Raw genomic sequence first — 24962 nt, forward strand, 5'->3', positions numbered from 1 at the left:
GCAAAGAGGATGGAGCGAAGCTTTTTTCACTGGTGCTCAGTGACAGAACCAGAGGCAACAAGTACAATCTGGAACACAGAAGGTTCCATTTGAACATCAGGAAACAGTTTTTTTTTTTTTCTTTTTTCTGTGAGGGTAACTGATCACTGGCACAGGTTGCCCAGAGAGGTTGTGTAGTCTTTATCCTTGGAGATGTTAAAAAGCCATCTGGACATCGTTCTGGGCTACTAGCTCTAGGTAGCCCTGCCTGAGTGGGGTGGTTGGATCAGATGACCTCCAGAGGTCTCTTTCAACCTCAACTTTCTGTGATTTTTTTTTTTAAATCTAAGTTTAGAAAGGCTTAGGCGTCTACCTGTAAGTTAAGTCCCCAGTACGACCAGTAGAAATCTAGTCACTGCAGTCAAGGGGTTATAAAGAGAACCCTTTGCAGCCTTGAAGCAGCAACCTTTATTTGGTCACCTGAGTGGCTCTCCAAATGCCACTGATTGTGCTTATTCAGTTTCCACTTACTATATATAATGATACCTGAGACATTTGCAACTCCTTTGTAGTACCCATGCTGAGTACACTTTCATTTAGGTGAGTTGTATCTCGTGTCAAGTACTTGGAGCAAAAAGATAGCACATCTTCCAGAGAAATGTGCCTCTCTGATATGCTGGAAAGTGTGATTCTTACATTAGTACCATAATCACAAAAACAACTAAGAATGCATATAAAAATCCAGGACTTAAGAGCAAGGCTAGAAAACTTAAGGTGGTTGCTCTTTTCATCCAGACGCTTAGAAGACGGAACACACTGAGGAAAAGGATCTAGATTCATCACATGATATCAGGATAACTAAACTGCTAACATGATCCAGCTATGCAAAAGACATACAGTTCCAGGAATCACTAAGGTACATCTAGTGCAAATGATGGTATCATACAAGATAAAGCAGGAAATCATCTGAAACTTCGTTCAGAATTCCAGTTATCTATGTTGAAGGAAGGCCAAGATCAAAATAAATGGTACTCAGATGTTCAAGACAACAAGGAATCTATCCCATGAGAAGTCAAATAAGCTACAATCTAGGAAAATAAAGTCTGACTAAGATTTTAAGAGAGCAAATCAAAAGATATTTAAGGACTAATGTTGGCATCAAAACTCCTTGTTATAAACCTGGAGAAAATAATCTTAGAACGGAAGTTAAAATTCCATCTGAACATGATAACTAGAATAGCTTCCAGTAGGAATAGTAGAGATCAGAATTTAATTTATGGAAAGATTATTAGATGCAATGACAAAAGTATCAGTGATCCAAAAGGCTCACTCTCAAAATTATGTTTATAAGCCTTGTAATTAACTACTTTATTGCCAATATCCACATTTGTAGGTTTGTTTGTTTTTCTTTAATAATGGAAAAAGAAATGCAAAAAGGCAATTAACATAGCTAAGTCTAAAAGTTTTATTTTAATTGCATTTTTATAAGTTTTTTTTGAGGATTTGTATGATTGGCTTACAGAAAAAAAAAAATCCTCCAAATTTGCTTATTTTTCCTACTTTGTAGGCATTTTGCTTAACTCATGCATTATATATATCAACACTTGGTGACAAAAATTCTGGGCAAATTGACACAACTTCCAGGTAACACCAAAACCTGTTTAAATAATTAGGTAGATCGAGAGGGAAAGGACGAAGGTCTTGAACTTCCTGGGCGAGTGCTCAAAGTACGTTACAAAAGAGGCAAGCTTAGCCATTACCTCCTCTTCTAACACTGTTCTGGAGTGAAGTCAATGCTTTTGAACGAGTTAGCCATGATCTAATAAAAACAGGCTCTTCAGGGACTTGAACAGAGTTCAAGCACCTCCCTACCCATATCAAAATAAGCACTTAGGTTTCCAAACCAGGCGACTTCCGAGCATGCACAGAGACTTCTACCTAGATGTGCTCCAACTTGGAATGTAGACTGATTTTAAGTGCCTCTGAGGTTAGGTGGTGCTTGAGAACAGGAGGTATTGGTAAGACTTCAGTTGAATCTAGTCATGGAAAATCTGCCCCCAGATATCGCTACGACAACCTGCTGGAAAGCCATTAGTATGTGCAAAACCTCTATTAATCAACCATGTATTACATTTTAAGTATAGTTATTGCATATTTTGTTTAATGTTGCTGTCACATTTGGACCCCAATAGACTTACATGCATTTTATATTACGGAAACAGTACAATGTATTATCCAATTTTTGTCTATTCTTTCTTTCCTTTTCTCTAAAAAGACAAATGTAAGCATCCTCTTCATTTGGGTGTGGTAACTCTTCTAAGGGTTACTGTAAGATAGAGAAGATTGAAAATTTGAAGGAGTACCTATCTTTCTACTTTCTGTAGTTTCATTAACTGGATCTAATCCTTCATATAATCACAACTCTAGATCTACATAATTTCAATGAACTGCTGTCAATCAAAATCTTTCTAATCATGGAAGATAACAGAGTCCACTAAAAAAAAAAAAAAAAAGAAAAAAAAAAGGAGCATATAAAATATATCATACTTCATAATGAAAACATTCAATTTTATGACCAGCATTTAACAAATGCTTAAAGGCGTAAAGATTCTGCATTGGAAGAGGACTCAATAAGACGCATAAAAGCTCCAAACCCCATAAATTTGTGAAAAGAGTCTATGCTGAACTCGAACTCATTTAAAAGACAAGTGGGACTTGTCTCACCTAGCTCCAGATGTTTACATGGTATCTTCATCTGAACCTATTGTGTAGACTCCTGTTATAAGAGACAATTATCTCATAGACATTATTTCATTCCAGCACAGGCACTTAAAGTTAGACAAGACTGATGCCAGCCACAGTAAAAGCTGTAAAATCAATGTTGCATCTAATTACTTTTCTCAGAAACTAATGTTTGAACTTATCCAAAGTTTAATAATATATTACATTTAAAAAATGCTTCAAAAAGATCACAAAAGTCTGAAACAGCAGTATGAACAAAACTAGATCTCTGAAAATGGATGTTCAAGGGTTTTCAGTGTTACAACTGGAAGAAGATGTTCACTTTGTACTGAACAAAATGCATATCAAATAAGTTACCATAAACGAGAGTTACAGTTTCCATCTCTGCAAATATCAATACCGAAGTAACTGGATGGCCGGGATGGAAGAAAGTGACTCTGCCAGCACCCCCAACACATTGCCTTCCACTCACCCAATCCCTTCATGCAACTGTTTTGTCTTCACTTGGCTTAGACGACTCTTCCAAAGAGAAAGACTGGCAAACCGCACTATATTCTACACTCAGATGAATCCCTCTCAATAAAGTTTTAATGACTGCTCTCTTTTATCTTTTTTTTTATTCACATTATGCCTTTCCCCACTCCTTATATTTATTACCTTTCCTCTTTTGCCTATCATCAATCTTCTGCAAGCTTCACAACAACTTAGACGTAATGGAAGGAGAACGTATCTGTATTTGTCTGACAAAATAATTAAGACCCTCAATCCCCCTAAACTAACTTCTGTCCCTCCTTATTTTGGTTTCTCCTTGATGAAAAGTTAACATATTTAAGATCAATTTGGGGGGGTGGTGCAGCCAGGGAAAGAAATACGGGTTTGAAATAGGTTTCCTTCCTATGTCATACCACGCAACTAAGAGAAAAGGGATTCCAGGAAATCTTTAAAGACTTAGTAATCCAAGTTTTAAATGTTTTCCCCGTCTTCTTACGAGTCTAATAAAAAGCTAAAGAAATTTTTAAGGGCAGTAATTACAGTAAGAACTTACTGATAACATGGCGTTGCATTGTGGACAACATTCGGATGGTTAAAGTTGGAACAGAAACTTGGAAAGTTATTCCTACCATGCATATTAAGCTGACAAGACAAATGCTGCCAACAATTGGAAAAAAAATAGAGTGGTATTCAAATCCAGACTGCAGAAAGGTGTGTCTAAGCATAGGTATCAATATGTGGGCAAAGTGTCTAAGGTCCCATTATAGTAAATGTTCCAGATACCAGGAAGCCAGGACAGGGAAGTTAAAATAAGAAATACTCTTTAAGTAATAAAGGAAAAGAAATCTTCTCACAAATGGAACACTGGTGATTTTGAGTTGGTTTTTTTGTTTGGTTTTTTTTTTTTTTTTTTTTTTCCTTAAATCTAACTATGCCTGGTCTGCCTCCCCTATTTTTCTCCCACTCCACAACCATTACTCGTAAGTCCCTTTCAATCATACAAACTATTTAGTCTTGCGTTCTTTTCTAATATTTGAACTGTTAAAGTAACATATTAGGAAACAGATTAAAGTGTGCAATGGCATATATAGCCTTAAACAAGATCATATTAAAACAGAGATAGCACTACATTTATTTTGAAAAAGTTGTAAAATTGAAAAATTTTGAAATAAAATAGCATGAAATTTTGCAAAATTCAGTTCACATACCTAAAGAAAGCTATCACTTGCCTGGCTAAAATACTCCATTTACAAGACTTTGCGTGTAAACCTTAAGGCTTTTTCTTATTATTCTTCTTATTTTACAGGATAGCAAAACCAAAACATGCTAAAGGTAAAAACAAACAAACAAATAAAAATAAGACCTCTCCAAATGCTTTTAGGCTTATCACAAAGGACACTTCTGCATTCTGAAAGGTCTATTCACAGTCAACATGTTAGTAAAATATTACTTGGAAGCAGCTTCTAAAACTGGATGTAACATTCATTTACCAAGTTATCTGCCAAGTTTCTAAATGTTTTAGAAGCTAAACTAAAACATGCTGAAAATGACTCATTGTGGTACCAGAATATGTACTGTAGGAAATAAGAACTCATTTACAAGTGGGAGAAATACACTCACACTTCATCTGTGGGAATTCACTAGACTTCCCTTCCAGTAAACATTATATTTTAAAATAATCATGGAAAATATGTTTCTTTTAACTGAAGTTTATGAAAAGATTTAGACAGCTGGCATAACAAAAGAGACTTACAAAAAGATAAATGTAAAAGCTATCTTTAAAAATAATTCACAAATAATTCTGCCAAAAGATATCAATTTAGCAATGAAAAAGGTAATTCTTTTTGCTTACTCTAATGGATAAACTAAAACTGTTTAATACAGTTGTTCTGTATAAACAGAAACTATTGTGAGACAATAGACAAAACGAAGATTTGATTATTTTACAAAGCAAGAAAATACTGTGGGGGAGTACCGGGGAGAACCCTGGCAGGCAAACAAATTACCACAAGGTAGCTCTTTTCTATTTTGTAGCATGTCAACTACTTCTGCTGATCCGCACATTTTAATTATAAGTACTTTGCAGCAAATGCACTACTTTAAACAATTTTTTCTTCCTCTGAAAACAGGCATTCATCTGGCACCAAGAAAATAAACCTGAAATGTACCCCATTTATCTATGCATATAGAATACTTTAAAAAAAGCCCAGAACTTTGACATAACACAGAAATTAGACCCAGATTTCACAATTTGTGAGTGGGAACAAAGTGTCATAAGGGATAAAACTAAAACCAAAAAACCCAGCCCCACTAGCTTCTAAAAAGTACACTGCCTGTAAAAACAAAAATGTCCTAGATGAACATGCAACAGACAAAAAAGACACAGTATTTCTTCACATGGTTTTAGGTCTAAAAATCTTAGAATTAAGGCATCAATAGAGGCTTCACCCCACCTAATTCTGGGGCACGGGATTTACATCAGTCTCACTGTGCTCATCCTCTACTGTTTAGAGAAACAGTCCGTACTGAGTATAGTCAGATATTCAAGAGTCAGTTAATTCCCTGAAGTGAGTGGCATACGAAAACACGAGGAGGACTAGGGCTTCTAATGGCTTTCATCTACTTACAGTACCATTTTGCACAAACAAAAAAACTTCCTCCCCTTTCCCCTAGGGTTTTGAACAGGACAAATTCTTCCCCTCTCTACAACCCACAACCAATTCTGGTGACCCCAGGAATGTATCCAAGGTAAAATGGGATGATGTAACTTTCTGAAGCATCTTGAAACTTAAGATCTAGATTGTATTTCTGGAAAGGAAGAGGTTAAGATCGCAGAGAAATCAGAGCAAACATTAATCAAAATTTCAGAAGGGATGAATCAGATGAAACAGTGCACTTCTACATCTGTTTATGCATGGCAACAGACACTTTCCATTAAACAATTAGAATATCCATGAAAACATTCCCAGATGACAAGTTCCACATCCAAGCTTAAATTAGATTAAATATATATATACATGCTAGTTATCAGCCAACAGTTGCAGCATTTTGACAACATATCCAGTATTCAAACTTCAGAAGAGATACACAAATAGGCTTGTATGTGCACATATACACACTTACATTTTACATATATATTATGAAATCTAAAATTTAATTAAAAGACTAAATGGCTGACAGGCATAAGCACTTCATGTAATGCCCAAGCTTCATCTCAAAAGAACCTGTATTATATTTCTAGTACACTTATTTACACTGCCACTTGATGGAAAACACTTACTTCCCTTTAAGAAAAAGTTTCTCAAGTTATGCTGCCTACATGAATATTTATTCTGTGGGTGAGAAGCTGGCACAAGCTATGGCATTTTTTTTCTCCTGGGGTACCTCTAAGTGGCACACACACAATCCCTATCCTCTCCATGATTCATGAATGGAGTTTATAAGGTGGTCTGTGCAACATCATCTTCATTTATCAAAATTAATTTCCTTTCAGGTATAGAAACCTGCTAACAAACAGGGCTTATAAAAAGGGGTTGGGCAGTATATATTCATATGAGCAAAATCTTTATGAAATCTACCTAGTGGTAAGAACTGCAGAAGCCTTTTAGTGTTGGTAGCAAAGCCCCTTGATTTCCTCTTTCATATGCACCCTTCTATTCCATCTCTGTTGGGTTTTTTCAGTTCCCAGGTTGTCTGTCCTTACTGCTTCTCACCACACTCCTCCTACCATGGAATTACAAATCTTTTCACTAATCACCACCAGCTACCATCAGCAGCAGTCCAGCATATCTGCTTTCATGAGGTGTTCCCCTCAGAGGCCCACTCAGAACAAATGTTCCCACCTCACTTTAGCTGTGCTAAAGTTCTGTTTGTAACTTTTTTTTAAAATGTAAAACCAGTTCACACTTATACACTCACTGATATAATAAATAACTCAAAGTAGTACCACCCTTTTGGTGTTCTCACGATTCAAATGTCACGTCACATCTGAGTGCCACTACAGCTATGTGATATTTAATAAAAATGCTGCTAATATGTCACATCACCACCCTACAGCTATCCAGGATCACGGCATACTTAGCAAGCTCTTGAACTCTGGTTAACTATGCATTGAACATTAATTGCACAATCGTTTTGCTGGTTTCACAGAATATTATTAAAGAGTTCCCAATATAAGTAGACACAAATGTGCCTTTAGATCATTTAGCTAGAAACACAAACAGCTGTAAAAATTATCTAAACAGCTTTGCACTGAGTAAACTGAAGTGGCCTTCCCACTATCCAATATGTGATGCAATACTTCAGTTCTGAAGGCATGTTGTTTCAAAAAAAAAAAAAATTACTGGTCTCCCTGAATGTAAACAACTCTCTGAGCCAACCCTGACAAAGTCTGAGACACATTCTTGAGGAACTCTTATCTAGAAACAAGACCGTATAAAAGGGAAGTCACCCCTCCAACCTTGGCTTTCCCATTCTCTCCCCATCAAGGCACGGGTCAGCAGAAATGCCAATCTCATAAAGGAGAAAGCAGCAAATACACTGCCAAGGACTCACACGGTTGTTCCATCAGTTGTGAACAGTGGTTTCATCAGTTGTGAGCACTACTTGTAAATACTGTACTGTCCCTCTCTTTTGGGAAGTCCTCAATATGACTAAGATTAATTAGGCATATTCAGTGCTGGATGGACTAAGGCCAAAGGCAAACAGCTCCCTGCAGCTTATGGCCTGAAAGTACCTTGGCTCACTGATGTTTACTGTTTCGGTAGCACATTCACAAACATAGCACAATGGTCCTTCATTTATTCATTTACAAATGGACTAGCTACCATCAATTCCAAAACAATATGCTGCCGCTTTCCTTATTCATCAGAGTTATTTACATGAAACAGGTATCGCCATCATGCAAGGGAAGACCAGGCTGAGAGCAGTAGAGTTAGGCTGTCAGTTATACCTAGCATTTTCTCAACATTTTGAATGTCATTCTGCAGAAGAAAAGCTCTTGCCAAAACTCAGCCCAAAGCTGTCTCTCATAAATGTTAGTCTTCATGACTAACGTTTCAGAATCTCCCACAAGTTTACTGAGATCCATAAGATTACAAAGCTGTAACTTCCTTCTCAAGCCAAATAAACACCAATGTGAACAGACTATTCTTCAAAAGTTAGTTGTCTAGGTATGGTATAGCATCACATCCTTTTCCAGATAGTAATCAGAATGTCACCATAGATTCAGAGGGTAATTCTAGAAGATGATTACTATTAAAAGAAAACTTTTAAGGTTTTATTAGACTGAAATATAATATTACATAAATAGCCATTATTTGAATATATATTTTTTTTTACAGCCATCTCTGCTTTGAAGAACTTAACTTTTGAACAGGCATTATAATACACAGAGTTAGTAGACATATGCAACGAACAATCACTGCGTGTATTTATGATCATGTTATTTGTGACTTGTTTTTCTTGTGTATTCTAAAAACCATGTATTTGGAGTTTCCTATAAACAGGTTCTTTTCTCACCTGCCATTAAAGTGTTAATGTTTCAGACTACCTGATGCTGTAGGGGTTTCACACACAAATTTAATCCTTCAAGCTCAGATGGCTAGAAATATCCCAGAAACAAATATTTGCATAAATAACTTGATACATGTAACAATCTTTAAAAAAATCACATTAACTTAATCTTCAGGTAGATGCTTTCATTTATATCTCGTCATTACCTCCAGCCTAGACTTTTCAAAGGGACACAAAGCACATCCAGTAAACAGGTCGAGAAGTTTCCCAGTGTTTCATAGCTTCTGTTCTACATAGAATAGCTGTAGTGTGTATCAGACGAACGGCCCATGCAGCCTGATAATCCTGTCTCCAACTGTAACTAAAAGCGTATGTTTTGAGAAAAGCAAGAAAAACTTCTCCATAGATTGTATTTCTTCCTAATCCTCTCCCACTAGTGTTCAACTATTTCTAGTTCAAAGATTTCCTGAATTGGATGTGGTTCTTACTTGTTAAGTAATTTTCAAATTTATCTCTGAGCTTTTCAGTTTCCCTTTGAATCCATGCAAACTTCTAGCACCTGAAACATCATTTGGTAACAAGTTCCAAAAGACTTCTGTTTGCTTATCCTGTCAGTGTTCATCATTAATGAGAAGCTGTGCGCAGTGAATCACAAAAATGTGTGTATACATGATGGTAACTATCAATCATAGAAAAATCACGGGCTGCTGTGGAAGTTTCAACCCTATAATTCAAGAAATATATAGACTAAGCAGCAGCACCCTTGTATCACATAATGCTTCTTTTCAAGGAATTTATAACTGCTTTCAAAGTTGTTCTCAAAGGACACCGATACATTTTCAACCTTCCCCAGCTAACAAAAAAACAAGACTTAAAAGAGTAAATACTTTCATTAGTACTCAGCATAACAGCCATCGGAAATTTTTAATATTTTGCCTTTACTAATATTAACGTTTTAAGATGAAGGCATTTTGGCTAGCAGGAAATGAACAGGTAAAATGAGAATGTCAAGTCTTAGGGAAAATCTTTATGATATGAGGATATGTTCATATTACAGCCTTCCCAAAGCATCCGACAGAGGCTAATAATATTTTGTGAGAATTATTTCTTAGAAGCTGAGGCAAGAGGAACTTAAATAAAAAGATTTCTAGAGCTATAAATATGATCATTGAACATTCCTTGCACAGTAAGAGAACTAACTTCAATGTCTGCGTTCCAGATGTAATGAAGCTCAGAACGGTCAGCTATCAGCCTAACTTATCATTTCTGAAGTCTTGACATTGATAATTCTACAACATCAAGACAGTTACAGTTATGAGGTGACTGATTATAGCGGTTAAAGTATTCATTCTGGAAGAAAACTATGTTAGCTAAGAATGTAAAATTTTGAGATCCTTATTAAGGAACAACCAAAGTCAACTAGGCATGCCCTAGCAAGTCTTCCTAACACTACCACTCATCTGTTTGATCAAATCAGTTAATCAGGCTTTCTCCTTCTGCTCATTAAAATGCATTCCAGTTATAGGGCAATTTGAAATAGGCTTTGAGATATGTCAGACTTCTTATGCAGAAACATCATTGAAGGACAATTGCTTGCTAGAGAGCAGCTTAAAATCACCTATTGAGATGTAAACCCCAAATAAACATATCCTCAGAAGAAAAAAAAAAAAAAAAAAGTAGGAGCCTTCCTAGTTGCTTTAGTAGAAATATAGGATGCATATCACTGTTTTTTATTACGGATTTCAGTGCTTCTTCTACAGTTTGGAAACAAACTAGACCCAGCCACCTGAGAATTGGATTTTTTCTTCTGCTTCTCCATCATACTAGCACTCCTCGTCCTTTCACTGCCTCTTTGCATTGATTCTGAATTTCCAAGAGGGTGCCCTTCAGCAATTTTCATGGTATCCACCTTTTACCCTTTTAGCTGCACCTTGTACTTAACTTTCTCAACAGGAGAACAAGACGAAGGTAGTTTTTATGGGAAAGGTGTAGTAGTTATGTCGGCTAGGGCTGAAATATGGAAAAGGTCTAGCAATGACAGTAAAGTGCTCAGCTTTACTCTGATGCAAATCTTAAGTGTTATCAAAGTTACAGATACACATCATACTACAGAAGTCATAAATAAATACAGCAGTAGCAAATTATTATTACCAAAAGCAAGTATTTTAGAAAACACTAATGACATTAATTGAAACTGAAGATTTAAACCAGTAGTAATTTTCAAGATCTACATAGCTCTTCAAGGGATTTAAAAGTGCTTCATATGAAAAAAATAGCAGCCATGTCTAGGGAGTAAAAGACTGACAGCAGGTTTTTTTTTATAGGGTTATGGCAGCTGTGGCAAAGAAATATTTTGGCCAGAAGTTTTCAGCATGGATTTTTTGTTAATTCATTATTTAAATCCTTACTTTATACAAATATTCTTGAAGAGAAAATAGGCCTTTATTTAAATATTAGCAAGGAGTCCAGCACACAAGTACACTGACTTAAGGATTTAAATATTAGAATCCTGTCATTGCAGTCAGTAACATCTGGTTTATAAAAACACATTAATAGAAGGCTGAAATAATTAATTTGAATGTTTCTATTAACAAAAAATGTATAATGTAATAAATGCTAATGTAAAAATGCGATTCCTGCATACTCAGCAGAGATTCTAAATGCAAAGCAGAACATTTATTAATTCAGTAAATTTTTCCAATTATCTTTCATCTAAGACAGTCCTCTAGGCTTGTCTGCAATTAATAAAAAGATATATGGATATTAACTTCATCTAATTTAAACACTCATTTTATGAACAGGACAGATCACATCTCTTCATCACCTACAATGTTTAAGACAGATTACTAAAATCAGATAGCACTAATCTCACCTCCAGATGAATTCTAAGAAGTACTACAATTATGAAGAACAAAGAAAACAGGGGTAAAAAAGAGATCCAAATTATAAAGATTAATGGATAGACTAAAAGAATTACCCAAAATGTATACACAGCTTGCAGCTGACTGGAAAGAAAAGCATTAAATAGGTAAACACAAATGCAGAGAACTTTCTACATACTTTTTTAACATATTAAGCACGGACAATTGCTATCAAGAAGTGTCAGTGACTTTTATCTTATCTTGCTTTTTATGTAAGAAAGGCATTTCTAAATAGAAACACTTAAAATACTTCTAAAGGCATTTTTACCTGTAGCAGATTGTCCATTATATATCTAAGTTTTAAATAGCTGAGCTATATGCATCAATCTAAAAATATTTAAATAATAATTCAAAATCCTTTGAAATCTTTATAGGTAGAAGAAACCTAAGACTCTAAACTACTTTCTATAGCCGTCATCCTAACTTTACTCAACTCAACCATAAAAACATTGTTTAAAAATGCCCTTTCATCACCTGTGTATAGTCAAATAATAATAATTTAAAAGTACATACTTAAAATAGCCTATTACCTCATAGACAGAGGCAGGAATTTAAACCTCCCATTAGCTTTTACAAAACTGAGGGTTTTTTATAAGTAGTGCCCACAGCAAAGTTGAAGGAACAGTATTGTCGTAACACAATTTTATTGAATATTCTTTTTGTGTTTATTCCATATCTATTTTGTTTCTCTTCGTTCTTCTACATCTCACATTTTATCATTACAAACATAGGAAAAGAAAAATCACCTTGAGTATATCATGTGAGCAGCAATCAACTGTAACTGAGTACGGATTTTTTTTTTATCACTAAGAAAAATAAGATTTTGTAAAATCACAGCATCTGTGGATTTCCCTTGTGTTCTCAGTAATTCTGGAATTTTATATCAGTTTCCACTAATAGAGCCAAGCTGCATAGTCCTGGAAAAAGAAATTATACTCCTTAAGTTTTAAAGGAAATGAACAATCAAAGGCAAGAGATGGCTCTTGTAGGCATCCCCTGAGGTAAAGTGCTTTTGTATGAGTTCATCCCGTATTAGATCTTAAAGTCCATTTTGAACAAAGGAACCATTTCAGTTTTATGTTGCACCTTATATGAAACCAGAAAATGTAACCAGTAGGAAAAAAAAACAATAGGAAACCAGGATGCATTTGTTCTACTTTTTGGTGCTGTTTTTGTTGTTATTGTTTCGCTGGATTGGGTTTTTTTTTTGGCAAAGAGAAGTGAGTAATAGATTAACAGTCAATAGTCTGAAAACAACACTCCAAGAATATTCAAAAGAAGGAAAAGTTGGAATACAGTTAGTATCTACACTTTACTATGTAGTAGATGATGGAGCTGTTATAGAACTGCTCTCCTCATTCAACCCCTAGAAACTTTCAACTGAGGTAATACAGCTTTAAAATTAGAAAAAAGTCTTAGTCACATTACCAGAAGTCTGTAACAAAGTCATAACGTTTCCATTTGGTCACAATTTTTTTAGAACATGTGTGACATCCAAAATATCAAACAAGTTTTTTCATTGACACAGGTAAACGCAACACAGATTCCCATACAGAATTCAAAGCTCTATAATAGTAGAGAGCAACAAAACTTCCATCCTGACATCATAGTGATCTACTTTGAGGTTGAAACAGTAGATTCTTTCTCAGTATAACTCCTTCATTAATATCGTCACTTTAGTATTTTCTTGGCATTTGTAAAGAGCTATTTACAAAAAGCTACCACAAACACCAGTAAGAAAAACGAAAATAACTGCACTTGACGAGAAAATTGGGTATTAGTTACACTTCTGATCACAAGGTTCGCCAGGGGCTTTATTTAACCACTATTCAGGCCAGTCAACATTCCACATACTTCTGAAGCTTTCAAACATGTTTGTTTATACAGATTATGATACCAGTGGTAACTATGATGAGTCACCTTGTTTTCACTAAAGTAGAACTAGCTGTTATAATCACTTAAATATAGAATTGGACAACACAGGTATTCCTTTCTTATTTTAGGGTTTTCTGGTGATATTAGAAAATGTCTTTGTTCCACAGAACTGCCATGTGTCAGCCCACATTAAATTCAGAATTTGGGGTCTTTTAAGTTAAGGTATTTATTTCATCTCATCATGCCAGTTTGTTACTTTGTAGTCCATTTGAGTAGATGATTTGGAATGTGGAAAACTACACGTATACTGTAGTTAGAAGTGAAGTAGTTTTAAGGACAGACACTTACATTTCAAAGAAGGGAAGTATGTGTTTTCCGTTTTCCCAAGTAGAAGTTTTTTTTTGCTCTGAAAAGCATAATATTCTGAAGAATAATATACTACTTTGAACTCCAAAAACCAGTATTAATCAACTTCCCAACTTACTTAAATTGAGGAAAGGAGAGTTTTACTTATTTGGAGAGCTTATCACAAGAAAAAGCTACGGAAGGACAGAAGCATGAGCGTAGCAAATAAGATTACAACAAACAGTATATTACTAACTTTCTTTTTTTCCTGTCTAAAGCTTGCATTTTAAAATCTTATGTTTCTGACTGCAGGGGAACGTCCCTCTTCAAAAAAGGAACAATATGAAAAAAAAAAGACACATTATATGAGTGGGAATATAGCAGAACAGAAAAGTATTTTCTCCATGGTTCGTAAGTTTAAAAATAAATATAGTAAGAATTATAAGTTGATATCTTCATTAAAAACAAGAAAATGCATAATCAAATTATCGCATGCCAGACTTATTTTCCAGAAGAGCTTCCAGTTAGATATGAACTCCCCACACATCGTAGTAAGTCTTATCACAGTGAAAGGTAGGAGTCTCATCAGAAAGAAACACATGGTTGACTCACATTAGCATTTTCTTTTGACTCAGGAGATCAGTTTTGAACCAAGTTTCCTGATTGTCCCCACTTAACCAGCTTTGATTTCCACATTTTGATTTGCATTGTAGAGCCAACATCTCAGAATTTGCAAACTGAATTCCATTTTGAGAATTCAAGAACACCTACAATGCACTCTAACCACTTAAAAAGCATTCAGCATCCTTGGGCCCATTCAGCCCAAACTAGAACTAATCACAAGTCAAACCCCTGAAACTCAGTGTGGATATCAAGTCCTCTGACCCATGTTGTTTATCCTAGAACTACTCTTATTGTTTCACACCACTAGTTAGCAATAACATTTTTTTCCAGTCCTTAGGTAATGCTGTTTCTTCAGTAATATCAACACTGCGAGTTAGGTGTTACACATAAAAACTAAAAGCTTTAATTAATTTGTGCCTATGCTTAAGTTATCAATATTTTAATGGATTACTACTTACAATAAAAAACAATTTGAAGCAAAAAAAATTCACATCTAGTGAAATTCACTTTCTTTGAGTAGATGACTAGGTAGCACAGTTGGTTAATGAACTGACCTTTTCATTTTAGAAAAAAAGGTTTGTATTAAACAATGAATCAAGTTCAAAATTAAGGACACACGACAAACTTACCCTAAACAGCTTTGATTACTGTCTAAAGTTTAAATTTACCTCATAATTTACCATAGCTAATATTCTAAATTTACAAAAAGTGCAGATAAAGCACTGTAGAACAGGGTAGTAAAACAGCTTCTAAACAGGCAGAAAATCATAGTTTCCTTCTCCATACGAACAGAATTGTACTTTTGTATAGACACCATGTTTATACACGGAATACAAAAGACTGAGAAGAGACAGCAGTAAGAAAAGAAGCATGTAGCAAGCATAACTTTCCTGATTACTGCTCTCTATCTATATTTTACAAAAAAAACCCCATTAATAGAAGCCATTATACAAAATAGTTTTCTACTTTCAACTAAAGAAAAAAAAAACAACAGAACAGGTTCAGAGTTTGACCACTGCTACTGTACAGTATGAAATCCACATTCTTGCTATGAGATACATAATTATGTTCGCTTGTCTTCACAGTATTGTAGGAGAAGAATCAAACACTCATATTGTTACTGCACTGGTAATGGAAAAAATATATTACTACTAGAATTAAATCTGTAACTTCATTTAAACAAAATGCTTGTAATTCAATTTATTCTTTATAAGCAGAAAGACAAAGTAGTCATTCCTCCTATCTATAACTCCTTAGATATAAATAGTTATACCTTTACATTTTTTATATGAATTTTAAAAGATACTTACTGTTCTAAGAGTTGATCATATTTTCTTAAAGCATCCTTTTCAGCAATAACTGCTCTTTCTTTTTCAGCTACAGCATTATCTCTTGCTTCTCTCAAATTTCTGAAGGAAACAAAAGTTATTATGTCAAGAATCTGTTAGGAAAAAGACTGTTTTGCTTCACAAATTACTACTGACTGATCTTGACGTCCATACTTCCTTTTTCAATTCTCATAGAATGATAGAAGGGTTTGTCTATCTATGTGCCTATTCATTATAGAGGCTTTACTTCAGATTACTTTCATATGCACCAGCAAAGTTTCCAGTTCTGAAATTCTAAAAACAATTACCAAACCACCTATCTATATGTAGAAATACATCAATAATTCTAGAATACTAGAACTATAAATTACCTATTTTTTGTAGGATTTAAATAAATTCCAATAATTTTTCGTGGTACTTCACTAAAAGCTAGGGGAATGCTGTCCTCCTAGCTGAGTTGACTCGTAACTTATGATAGAGCAAGAAAAGGTTAGCTAGGCATAAGAATCCTACTTCCACATACAACTAGTTGGCTAGTTAGTCTGATATACAGGACTTGATGACACCAAGCTGAGTGGTGCAGTTGACAAGCCTGCCATCCAGAGGGACTTGGACAAGCTAGAGAAGTGGGCCCATGCAAATCTCAAGAGGTTCACTAAGACCAAGTGCAACATCCCGTATGTGGGTCAGGGCCACCCCTGGTATCAATACAGGCTGGGGGATGAAGGGATTGAGTGCAACCCTGCCAAGAAAGACTTCAGGGTACTGGTGGATAAAAAGCTGAACATAAGCTGTCAATGTGCACTTGCAGCCGAGAAAGTCAACCACATCCTGGGCTGCACCAAAAGAATTGTGGTCAGCAGGTCGAGGGAGGTGATTCGGCCCCTCTGCTGTGCTTTCGTGAGGTCCCACCTGGAATACTGTGTCCAGCTCTGGAGCTCTCAGTACAGGAAAGATATGGACCTGTTGGAGCAGCCTCAAAAATGACACAGACATGGTGCAGAGGAAGGCCACAAAAAATCATCAGAGGGCTGGAGCATCTCTCCTACAAGGAAAGGCTGAGAGAGTTGGGATTGTTCAGTCTAGAGAAGAGGAGGCTCCAGGGAGACCTTATAGCAGCCCTCCAGTACCTAAAGGGGGCCTACAAGAAAGATGGGGACAAATGTTTTAGCAAGACCTGTAGCAACAGGACAAGGGATAATGCTTTTAAACTAAAATAGGGTAGATTTAGACTAGAGATAAGGAAATTTTTTTCTTTAATTTTTTTTTTTTTTTTTTTTTTTTTTTTTAGATAAGGGTACACAGGTTGCCCAGAGAGGTGGTGGATGCCCCATGCCTGGAGACGTTCAGGGTGAGGCTGGATGGGGCTCTGAGCAACCTCATCTATTTGAAGGTGTCCCTGCTCCTTGCAGGGCAGTTGGACTAGACGACCTTTAAAGGTCCCTTCCAACCCAAACCATTTTATGATTCTATAGGTTATTGCATATCATTGATGTCTCCTTCTGGCTTCCATTGCTGGCATCATTTTTGATCTGTACAGAGCTATAAAATAACACAAACATTTTATTGCAATTACTCCATACTTCTTTTAATTTTTTAGCCAAGAATCAGTCAAGACTTGCAAACTACTTCATTATTATTTCACTGACACAAATGAGGATAGTAATACATACAGTATTCGTGTTAAAAAATTATATAAGCATTAATGGTCTGTTAATCTGCAGTCTGTTTGCAGCATAACATTGCAGTAAAGTGTACTAAGTGGAAGTAGTGCTTAGATAGTGCTTATAAGCTGTATCTGTGTGTAGTGCAACACAGTAACAGTCAATTTGCAGAGCAAACAGTGGTTGCTGCAGAACAGACACCTGTGTTGTGACTGTTTGAGGATTTTAATTCACTCCTGCTTTGCTCCTGTGACTTGAACACTCACTAGCATTTGAAATATATTACATAATCTTAGAGACTCCTTTCAATTTTGTTTCAGCTAAAAGGAATCCTGCTCATGTGTTACAAATGTGAGCACAATACTGCAAATCCAAGCACAAACTGTGAGGCAAGCAACAATGACTAGCAAGTTTCACTTCAAACTACATTCTTCACCTGAACTGTTAATGTAGATGCATCCAAGCTCTTCCCACGGAAGTTGTTCCACCCACCCCAGACCCCCCTCCCCCCCCCAAGGAACTTTCCACTTAAAGCAAAGTGAAATTATAGTCTCAGGCAGATTTTGAAGAAAAGAGGAAACTCTTCGATTTAGAGGTAAATGGAAAATTATTAAGCCCATGTAAATGTTATCGTACATCAGCTTAGTCACGCTAAAGGTATACAATTTTTGGATGAAAGACTATTTTCTAGACAAAGGAAATGTTATCAATGGCACTTTTCTGAACTCAAAGAAATTAATATAAATAGGAAATAGTTATGAAGAATCAACAGCAGAATTATGTAACAGTTAACTGGCTATGAAAGAAAGATAACAAAATTTTATTTAAAAATTGAGTTACTGGGCTACAGAATTTAATAATTAAATCCAGGGATTGATCTTGAAAGTAGGTTCTTTAAAACTGACTCATACCAAAATACAAGAATGTGGTAATGAATTTTGTTAACAGCAATAAGATCAAGCACACTATGTCTCTGAGTAGGAGTGCAATGTTGTATCCTTAAGACTAAAGTAATGGAAGTGGGATAAAAATTAAATGGTAGGAGATATAAAGTGACTTGTTTAGAGAATAGACTATTTTGCTTAACTGAACGGCTCATCAACTGAAAATACAAGTGAAGGTACTACTCAACCAACAAGATGACAATCACAGATGTGGTATAACTTCTGCTGAAATATTTTCAACAAAAGTTTAGCATTCTTTGTGGTTTAGCTCTAGTGACAACACAGTTTCTCACTCACCTTCTCCCTCCCCAGTGTGACTGGGGAGAGAACTGGGAAGAAAGGAAAACTGAAGACAGTTTACTAGAATAGCAAAGGAAAATGATAATAACAACAGAATGTAAGGACAGTAAAATATACAAAACTAACAATGCACTATTTCTCACCACCCAATGTCCCAATGACCGATACAGCCTGTCCTGAGCAGCGATCACTGAAACGAAAATGAGCAGCAAGCAAAGAAGCAAGAGGGAGAGAGAAAGAGATTGATACCCTCGCTGGCCAATCCCCATTTATATACTGAGCAAGATGTTTATGGCATGGAATACTCTCCTACGCCAGTTTGGGTCAATTACTCTGTCTGTATCCCTCCCAGCTTCCTGCACCTGCACATTAGTGAGACCTGGAAAGCCAGACAGTGTCCTTGGTCTCATTAGCAACAACTCGTATCATCAGGGTGTTAATCAACAATCTTCACATATGAAATCCAAAACACATTGGCTTCCAAGAGGAAAATTAACTCCATCCCAGCCAAAACCAGAACACAGAGGAAGGAAGCACACTAGTGATACTGCTAGTTTTCAGACTGTGTGATTGTGATTTTAAAAGACAAAGTCCCTATATGATGACTGCACATACAGGCTATAAGGACCATCAGGTATATAGCATGCCTATCATACAAGTGAAAGTACCCTTCTAAAACAGGACAGAAATAATACCTACAGATTCATAAATAGCTATGAGGAAAAAAAAGAAAAAAAGGGTGAGATGAGGGCAGGGGAGGGGAAGCAAAAGCACAAGGGCATCTGTATTAGTTTTTGAAATAAACCTCTTAGCAACTGCTATTTGTTGCACTTCAGTTCACATCCCTGAACTATTCTAGAATGCGCAAATTGGATTCCAGTCAGATTGAATCAAGTCAGAAGATGTGTTCAGGGAGAGAATCTAACATGCTCAAAACCACTACATTGTGTTTGATCTACGGGAATAGACTACAGCTAATGCAAATTCAAACCTCATGCAGGCATGCACATGTCCTGTGAATTCACTCATGCATGCTAATGCAAATATAGGCAATGCTTACTACAACCAAACAAGTGAAACTGATCCCAAATAAATTAAGAATGAAAGCATGGTCTTTCTACTGGTCCCTCCCACCATTTTAGCTTCTTGAACTGACTCATCCGTGTGTAAAGTAAGCGCCAGCAAATTCAAGGGAAACTTTAGGCACATCAGGCTTGGCAAAGCGGTAAGGAGTAAGAGCAACTGAATATTAGATTAGCTTAGCTATTACACCATTCTATGCTTTGAAACTGAAGATGAAACCAGCATCTTAGCTTTATTTTCAGTCACAATCCGCATCTTATCACATCACACAAGTTCATAGCAAACTTCTTTGCTTACAATTTGGCGTTCCATTTGTCTCACCTTTGAGGGGCACATCAGACTGGGAAGTACTGTTTTATGGTGGAATTTTTTAGTACTTTATAGAAAGAGCATAGACTAAAAATCCTTTTTTTTTTTTTTCAAAATACGAAGTCAAATCTAAAGGATTTACATTTCAGAAGTAGTTATTTTGAAATGAGGAACAAAGCTTCTGTAAATTCATTCCAGATACAAATGAAATATATTTCAGTAACTTCCTCAATGATATACAGACCCTTGTCAAATCTCCTTCGATAGTGGAATTTTAAATTCATACTTTGTAATTCAAAATAGATTTGCATACAGGAAGTGGTGTGGATTTATATGTGTGTGTATATATATAATTTTACTGACACTTGTAAAACTACACAATGATGTAATTTTTTTTTAATTAGAACCTCTCATTTGGCTGGAAGATAGACAGCAGGAGTCATGTTCTTTTTTCACTCTTCCAAGCAGTAACAAAACTACCTATTAGAGGAACAGATGCTGATGCTACAAATATCTTTTTACTACAGCCATTTCCTTCTCCACACAAGACACTTTCAGGACATCTACAATAAAGTTATAATGAATTATTAAGCACTCCTCCCATTTAAAAGGAATAAAAGGGGCAAAAAGCAAGCTCAAAAAGAAATTCAGTGCCAAAAGTCCAAATCCTTAGATCTCTAAAGGCTTATGTATGTGCCTAACTCTGAACATAATTCCATGGTATTCAACAAGATAACACACATAAATTCAATTTGCAGGTCTTTGCAGGACTCGAATCTTCTTCAAAAGAGGATTTTACAATAATTGACAGGAAATCAGTGCTTTTTTTGAGTCATAATGCTGTAAACAATCTCAAATAGACTTATTTTAGGAAGGCATAAGTCTTATTGGTTTCCCTCCTTTTTCCTGCTTTACTTTCTGCATCAACACCTTCTATTCTGGGTTTCCTGGTACAGTTCCAAGATTGTTCATGTAGCACGACAGGTAAACCAACACATTTTGTATTAGTTAGTTAACACTATACATCTGAACAAACTGCAAACCATTGTTTATCTACAACATTAATTTTACTAATACTTTTAATTGACAATGTTGGATGTCCATAACTTAATAATAAATATAACATCATATATTTACTGTATAGGCATAATTTCATTTTAGTTTTTACAAGATTCTCATCAGTTTTATAATTGAACTTAAATTTTCACATTTTGATCATCTCTCAAAGAGCCAGTCAACTCTGATTATACGTAAGCACAAACCATTACTTGATGAATTTTGCCTTTATTAGATTATTGCCTGCATCTTATCTACCTGTTTTCACGTTCATACATCTCTTTCGAAGTGCTTCTTAGTTGCTCGATTTCTTGATTTGTTTTCAACCTTATTTGTTCTAACTCTTCCTGCAGTCTCTTTTCATATTCTATTTTATAGTGGTCTCTGTAAACAAACAAATACAAAATATGGAAATTTAAAATTAATTACATGGGCCAAAACATCAAAACCTCAAGTACAGTTGTACAAATATAGCAGAGCACTTCTGATTTTATATTTTATTTTCATTCTTACTTATTTTCCTCACGAATTGCTTGAAATACATATTAGCCTATGTTGTTACGTAAACTGAGTGAAAATCAAGTAGGAATAAACAATATTTAATTGGGGATAAACAGAAGTTGTTTGCATATCCTTTATATTTTTTTTTTTTAAATTGACATTGGTAGTCATGTAACATGTGCATGGTAAGGTCATGGAGCAGATTCTCCTGGAAACCATGCTAAAGCACATGGAGAGCAAGGAGGTGGTTGGTGACAGCCAACATGGCTTCACCAAGGGTAGATCATGCCTGACCAATTTGGTGGCCTTCTATGATGGGGTGACAGCATCGGTGGACAAGAGACAATCAATGGATATCATCTACCTGGACTTGTGCAAAGCTTTTCACGCTGTCCCGCACGACATCCTTCTCTCTAAACTAGAGAGACACGGGTTTGATGGACGGACCACTGGGTGGATAAGGAGTTGGCTGGATGGCCGCACTCAGAGAGCGGTGGTCAACGGCTCAATGACCAAGTGGAGACCAGTCACGAGTGGCGTCCCCCAAAGGTCTGTGTTGGGCCCTGCCCTGTTCAACATCTTTGTCGGCGACATGGACAGTAGGATAGAGCGCACCCTCAGTAAGTTCGCTGATGACACCAAGCTGTGTGATGCTGTCGATAGGCTGAAGGGGAGGGATGCCATCCAGAGGGACCTTGACAGGCTGGAGAGGTGGGCCCGTGCCAGCCTCATGAAGTTCAACCAGGCCAAGTGCAAGGTCCTGCACCTGGGTCATGGCAATCCCAGGCACAAATACAGGCCGGGCGGAGAATGAATCGAGAGCAGCCCTGAGGAGAAGGACTTGGGAGTGATGGTAGATGAGAAGCTCAACATGAGGAGGCAATGTGCCCTTGCGGCCCAGAAAGCAAACCACATCCTGGGCTGCACCAAGAGGACCGTGGCCAGCAGGTCAAGGGAGGTGATTCTCCCCCTCTACTCTGCCCTGGTGAGACCCCACCTGGAGTACTGTGTCCAGTTCTGGAGCCCCCAACATAAGAAGGACATGGACCAGTTGGAGAAGGTCCAGAGGAGGGCCACAAAGATGATCAGAGGGCTGGAGCACCTTTCCTATGAGGACAGGCTGATAGAGTTGGGGCTGTTTACCCTGGAGAAGAGGAGGCTCCGGGGAGACCTGATAGCGGTCTTCCAGTACCTCAAGGGGGCCTACAGGAAAGATGGGGAGAGACTGTTCAGTAGGGCCTGTTGTGACTGGATGAGGGGTAATGGTTTTAAAATAGAGGGAGGCAGATTTAGATTAGGTACTAGGAAAATTTTTTTTTTTACACTGAGGGTGGTAGAACACTGGAACAGGTTGCCCAGAGAGGTGGTGGATACCCCATCCCTGGAAACATTCCAGGCCAGGTTGGATGAGGCTCTGAGCAACCTGATCTAGTTGGGGATGTCCCTGCTCCTTGCAGGGGGGTTGGACTAGACGACCTTTAAAGGTCCCTTCCAACCCAAACCATTGTCTGATTCTAATATTATGCTTAACATTCTTCAAGAAATTCTTTGTCAGCCTCTACAGGAGTGTTTATATTAATTAGCTACTTAGCAAAGTTTGGAAAATGAGGAATTTTTTTTTTTTTAATTTGCTTCATCACTGATTAAGAGTTGATTAACTTGTTAACTTACAATACTGCCATGCTACTACAAGACCTTGTTGTGTACTATTTACACCTCATCTAGAGGGCAAAAAACATCACAAGAAACATTGAAGATTACATGCTCTGGAGATTTGTGAAATAAAAAAAATCTCAAGATTTTGGAATTTATCCTGTCAATGTGATGTATAAATTAATTAAAATACACACTTAAGTTTTTAAATAGGAGATATCAGAAGATTCCAGGACAAATGAATTTAACTTCAGAGTAATATTGACATCTTTTTGTAACTTTGGAAGCCCATGACAGATTGTAGGGAATCCCATAAAGAACTTCTACAAACTACAAAAAAAGGCTTATGTTCAACATACTTAACAGCTAAGGAATGTTAAAACTTTACAGCATCTAGTTAATGTTCAAGAATAATCGCTCAGCAATGAAGCATCTGGTAGAAAATACAGGTTTGGAAATAAAAGCATGTTTATGAAGAAGTGTGTATTTACAATCATAAAAGAGTTTAGATTTTTTTCAATTTCCAATTGTGCGATGGTCCGTAATTTTTAGAAATCAGTATTTAAGTTGCCCAAAAACACCTCCACATTAACTAAAAGTCCCAAAATATTTAAATCAGAACAGCTGCTGTCCAGGTTTTCCTGTTTTCTTTTTGTTGAGACACTGAATTTCAGTTGACCTTTCAATGTAAAAGTAAATTTGTCTCCTCTTCTTCCTCAGTTGTGTCACAGAACAGCAAAATACTTCATGAACATCTCAGATACAATGAAGAAGTTTATAATAATAATAATAATAATAAAACCACCAAAACCACACTGTACTGGCATGTAAGGTCCCCATTAGAAACTTTATGTGTTACATGCATCAATATGTATTAAAAAAAAAAAAAAAAAAAAAAAAAAAAAAGAGAGAGAGCGAGCTGAAGATGAGAACCTCAGGATACAATTCTTACATGTGGAATTAATAAGCATTACCATTTTCTTGGTACTTAGACAATTTGCTATTACCATTACTACTTGCCAAAAAGAAGTTTCTGTCATTGCAGAAATTACACCTTCCCTCCCATGGGAAGACTGCTAAAAATCAGGAAGGTTCACAGAAAAAATTAGAAGAATCTGAAAAAGTCTTCAACACCTACAGTGATGTCACCAGAAGACAGTTCAAACTGATGCTTATCTTTACAATCACTAAAATAAACAAATGGTATAGTAAAGGGCATACTCTGAGTGTATAGCTTGACCATCCTGCCAGTGCCTCTTAACAAACACCAAGTTGCTGCTGAAGGAAAGGACTATAATTTTTACTCCCGACTTGGTGTTTCAATCTTTTGCTGGAGCAGTAATTTAAAAATGTTTTTGCCTTATCAACTTGTTTTGTTTTCTTCAAGCTGCAGGCTTTAATGAGCTTCTTTCCAGACCTGTTATTCATAGGACTTTATACCATGAATAAACTAAACGTGATCTGAGCATCCCAATGCAACTATGGATTGCGTTTTGAGATTAAACATATAAAAGAATCTCTTTCATGTTGGTCTGTGCTTACACATAGATTCCCAAGATCTGTAGCTATGAGCTGTGATTATTCATTATGCCACAATCTCAACCTATTTTGAAGTGTATCTTTTTTAAGATG

At 36.3% G+C, this 24962-nt stretch overlaps 1 protein-coding gene across 1 annotated transcript in view; it reads right to left on the reverse strand.

The window, feature by feature from the left end:
• Nucleotides 1-24962, reverse strand: part of PIBF1 (progesterone immunomodulatory binding factor 1) — a 121326-nt gene that overhangs the window by 69403 nt on the left and 26961 nt on the right. Inside the window, exons 8-9 of the mRNA XM_086741603.1 lie at nt 21435-21560; nt 15803-15901 (exon numbers count right to left, since the gene is read on the reverse strand). Of these exons, the coding sequence (XP_086597729.1) occupies nt 15803-15901; nt 21435-21560 (225 nt within the window). The remainder of the gene's footprint in view (nt 1-15802; nt 15902-21434; nt 21561-24962) is intronic.

The sequence above is a fragment of the Chlamydotis macqueenii genome, chromosome 1 (assembly GCF_036417535.1).
Source record: "Chlamydotis macqueenii isolate bChlMac1 chromosome 1, bChlMac1.mat, whole genome shotgun sequence".
Classification (NCBI taxonomy): domain Eukaryota; kingdom Metazoa; phylum Chordata; class Aves; order Otidiformes; family Otididae; genus Chlamydotis; species Chlamydotis macqueenii.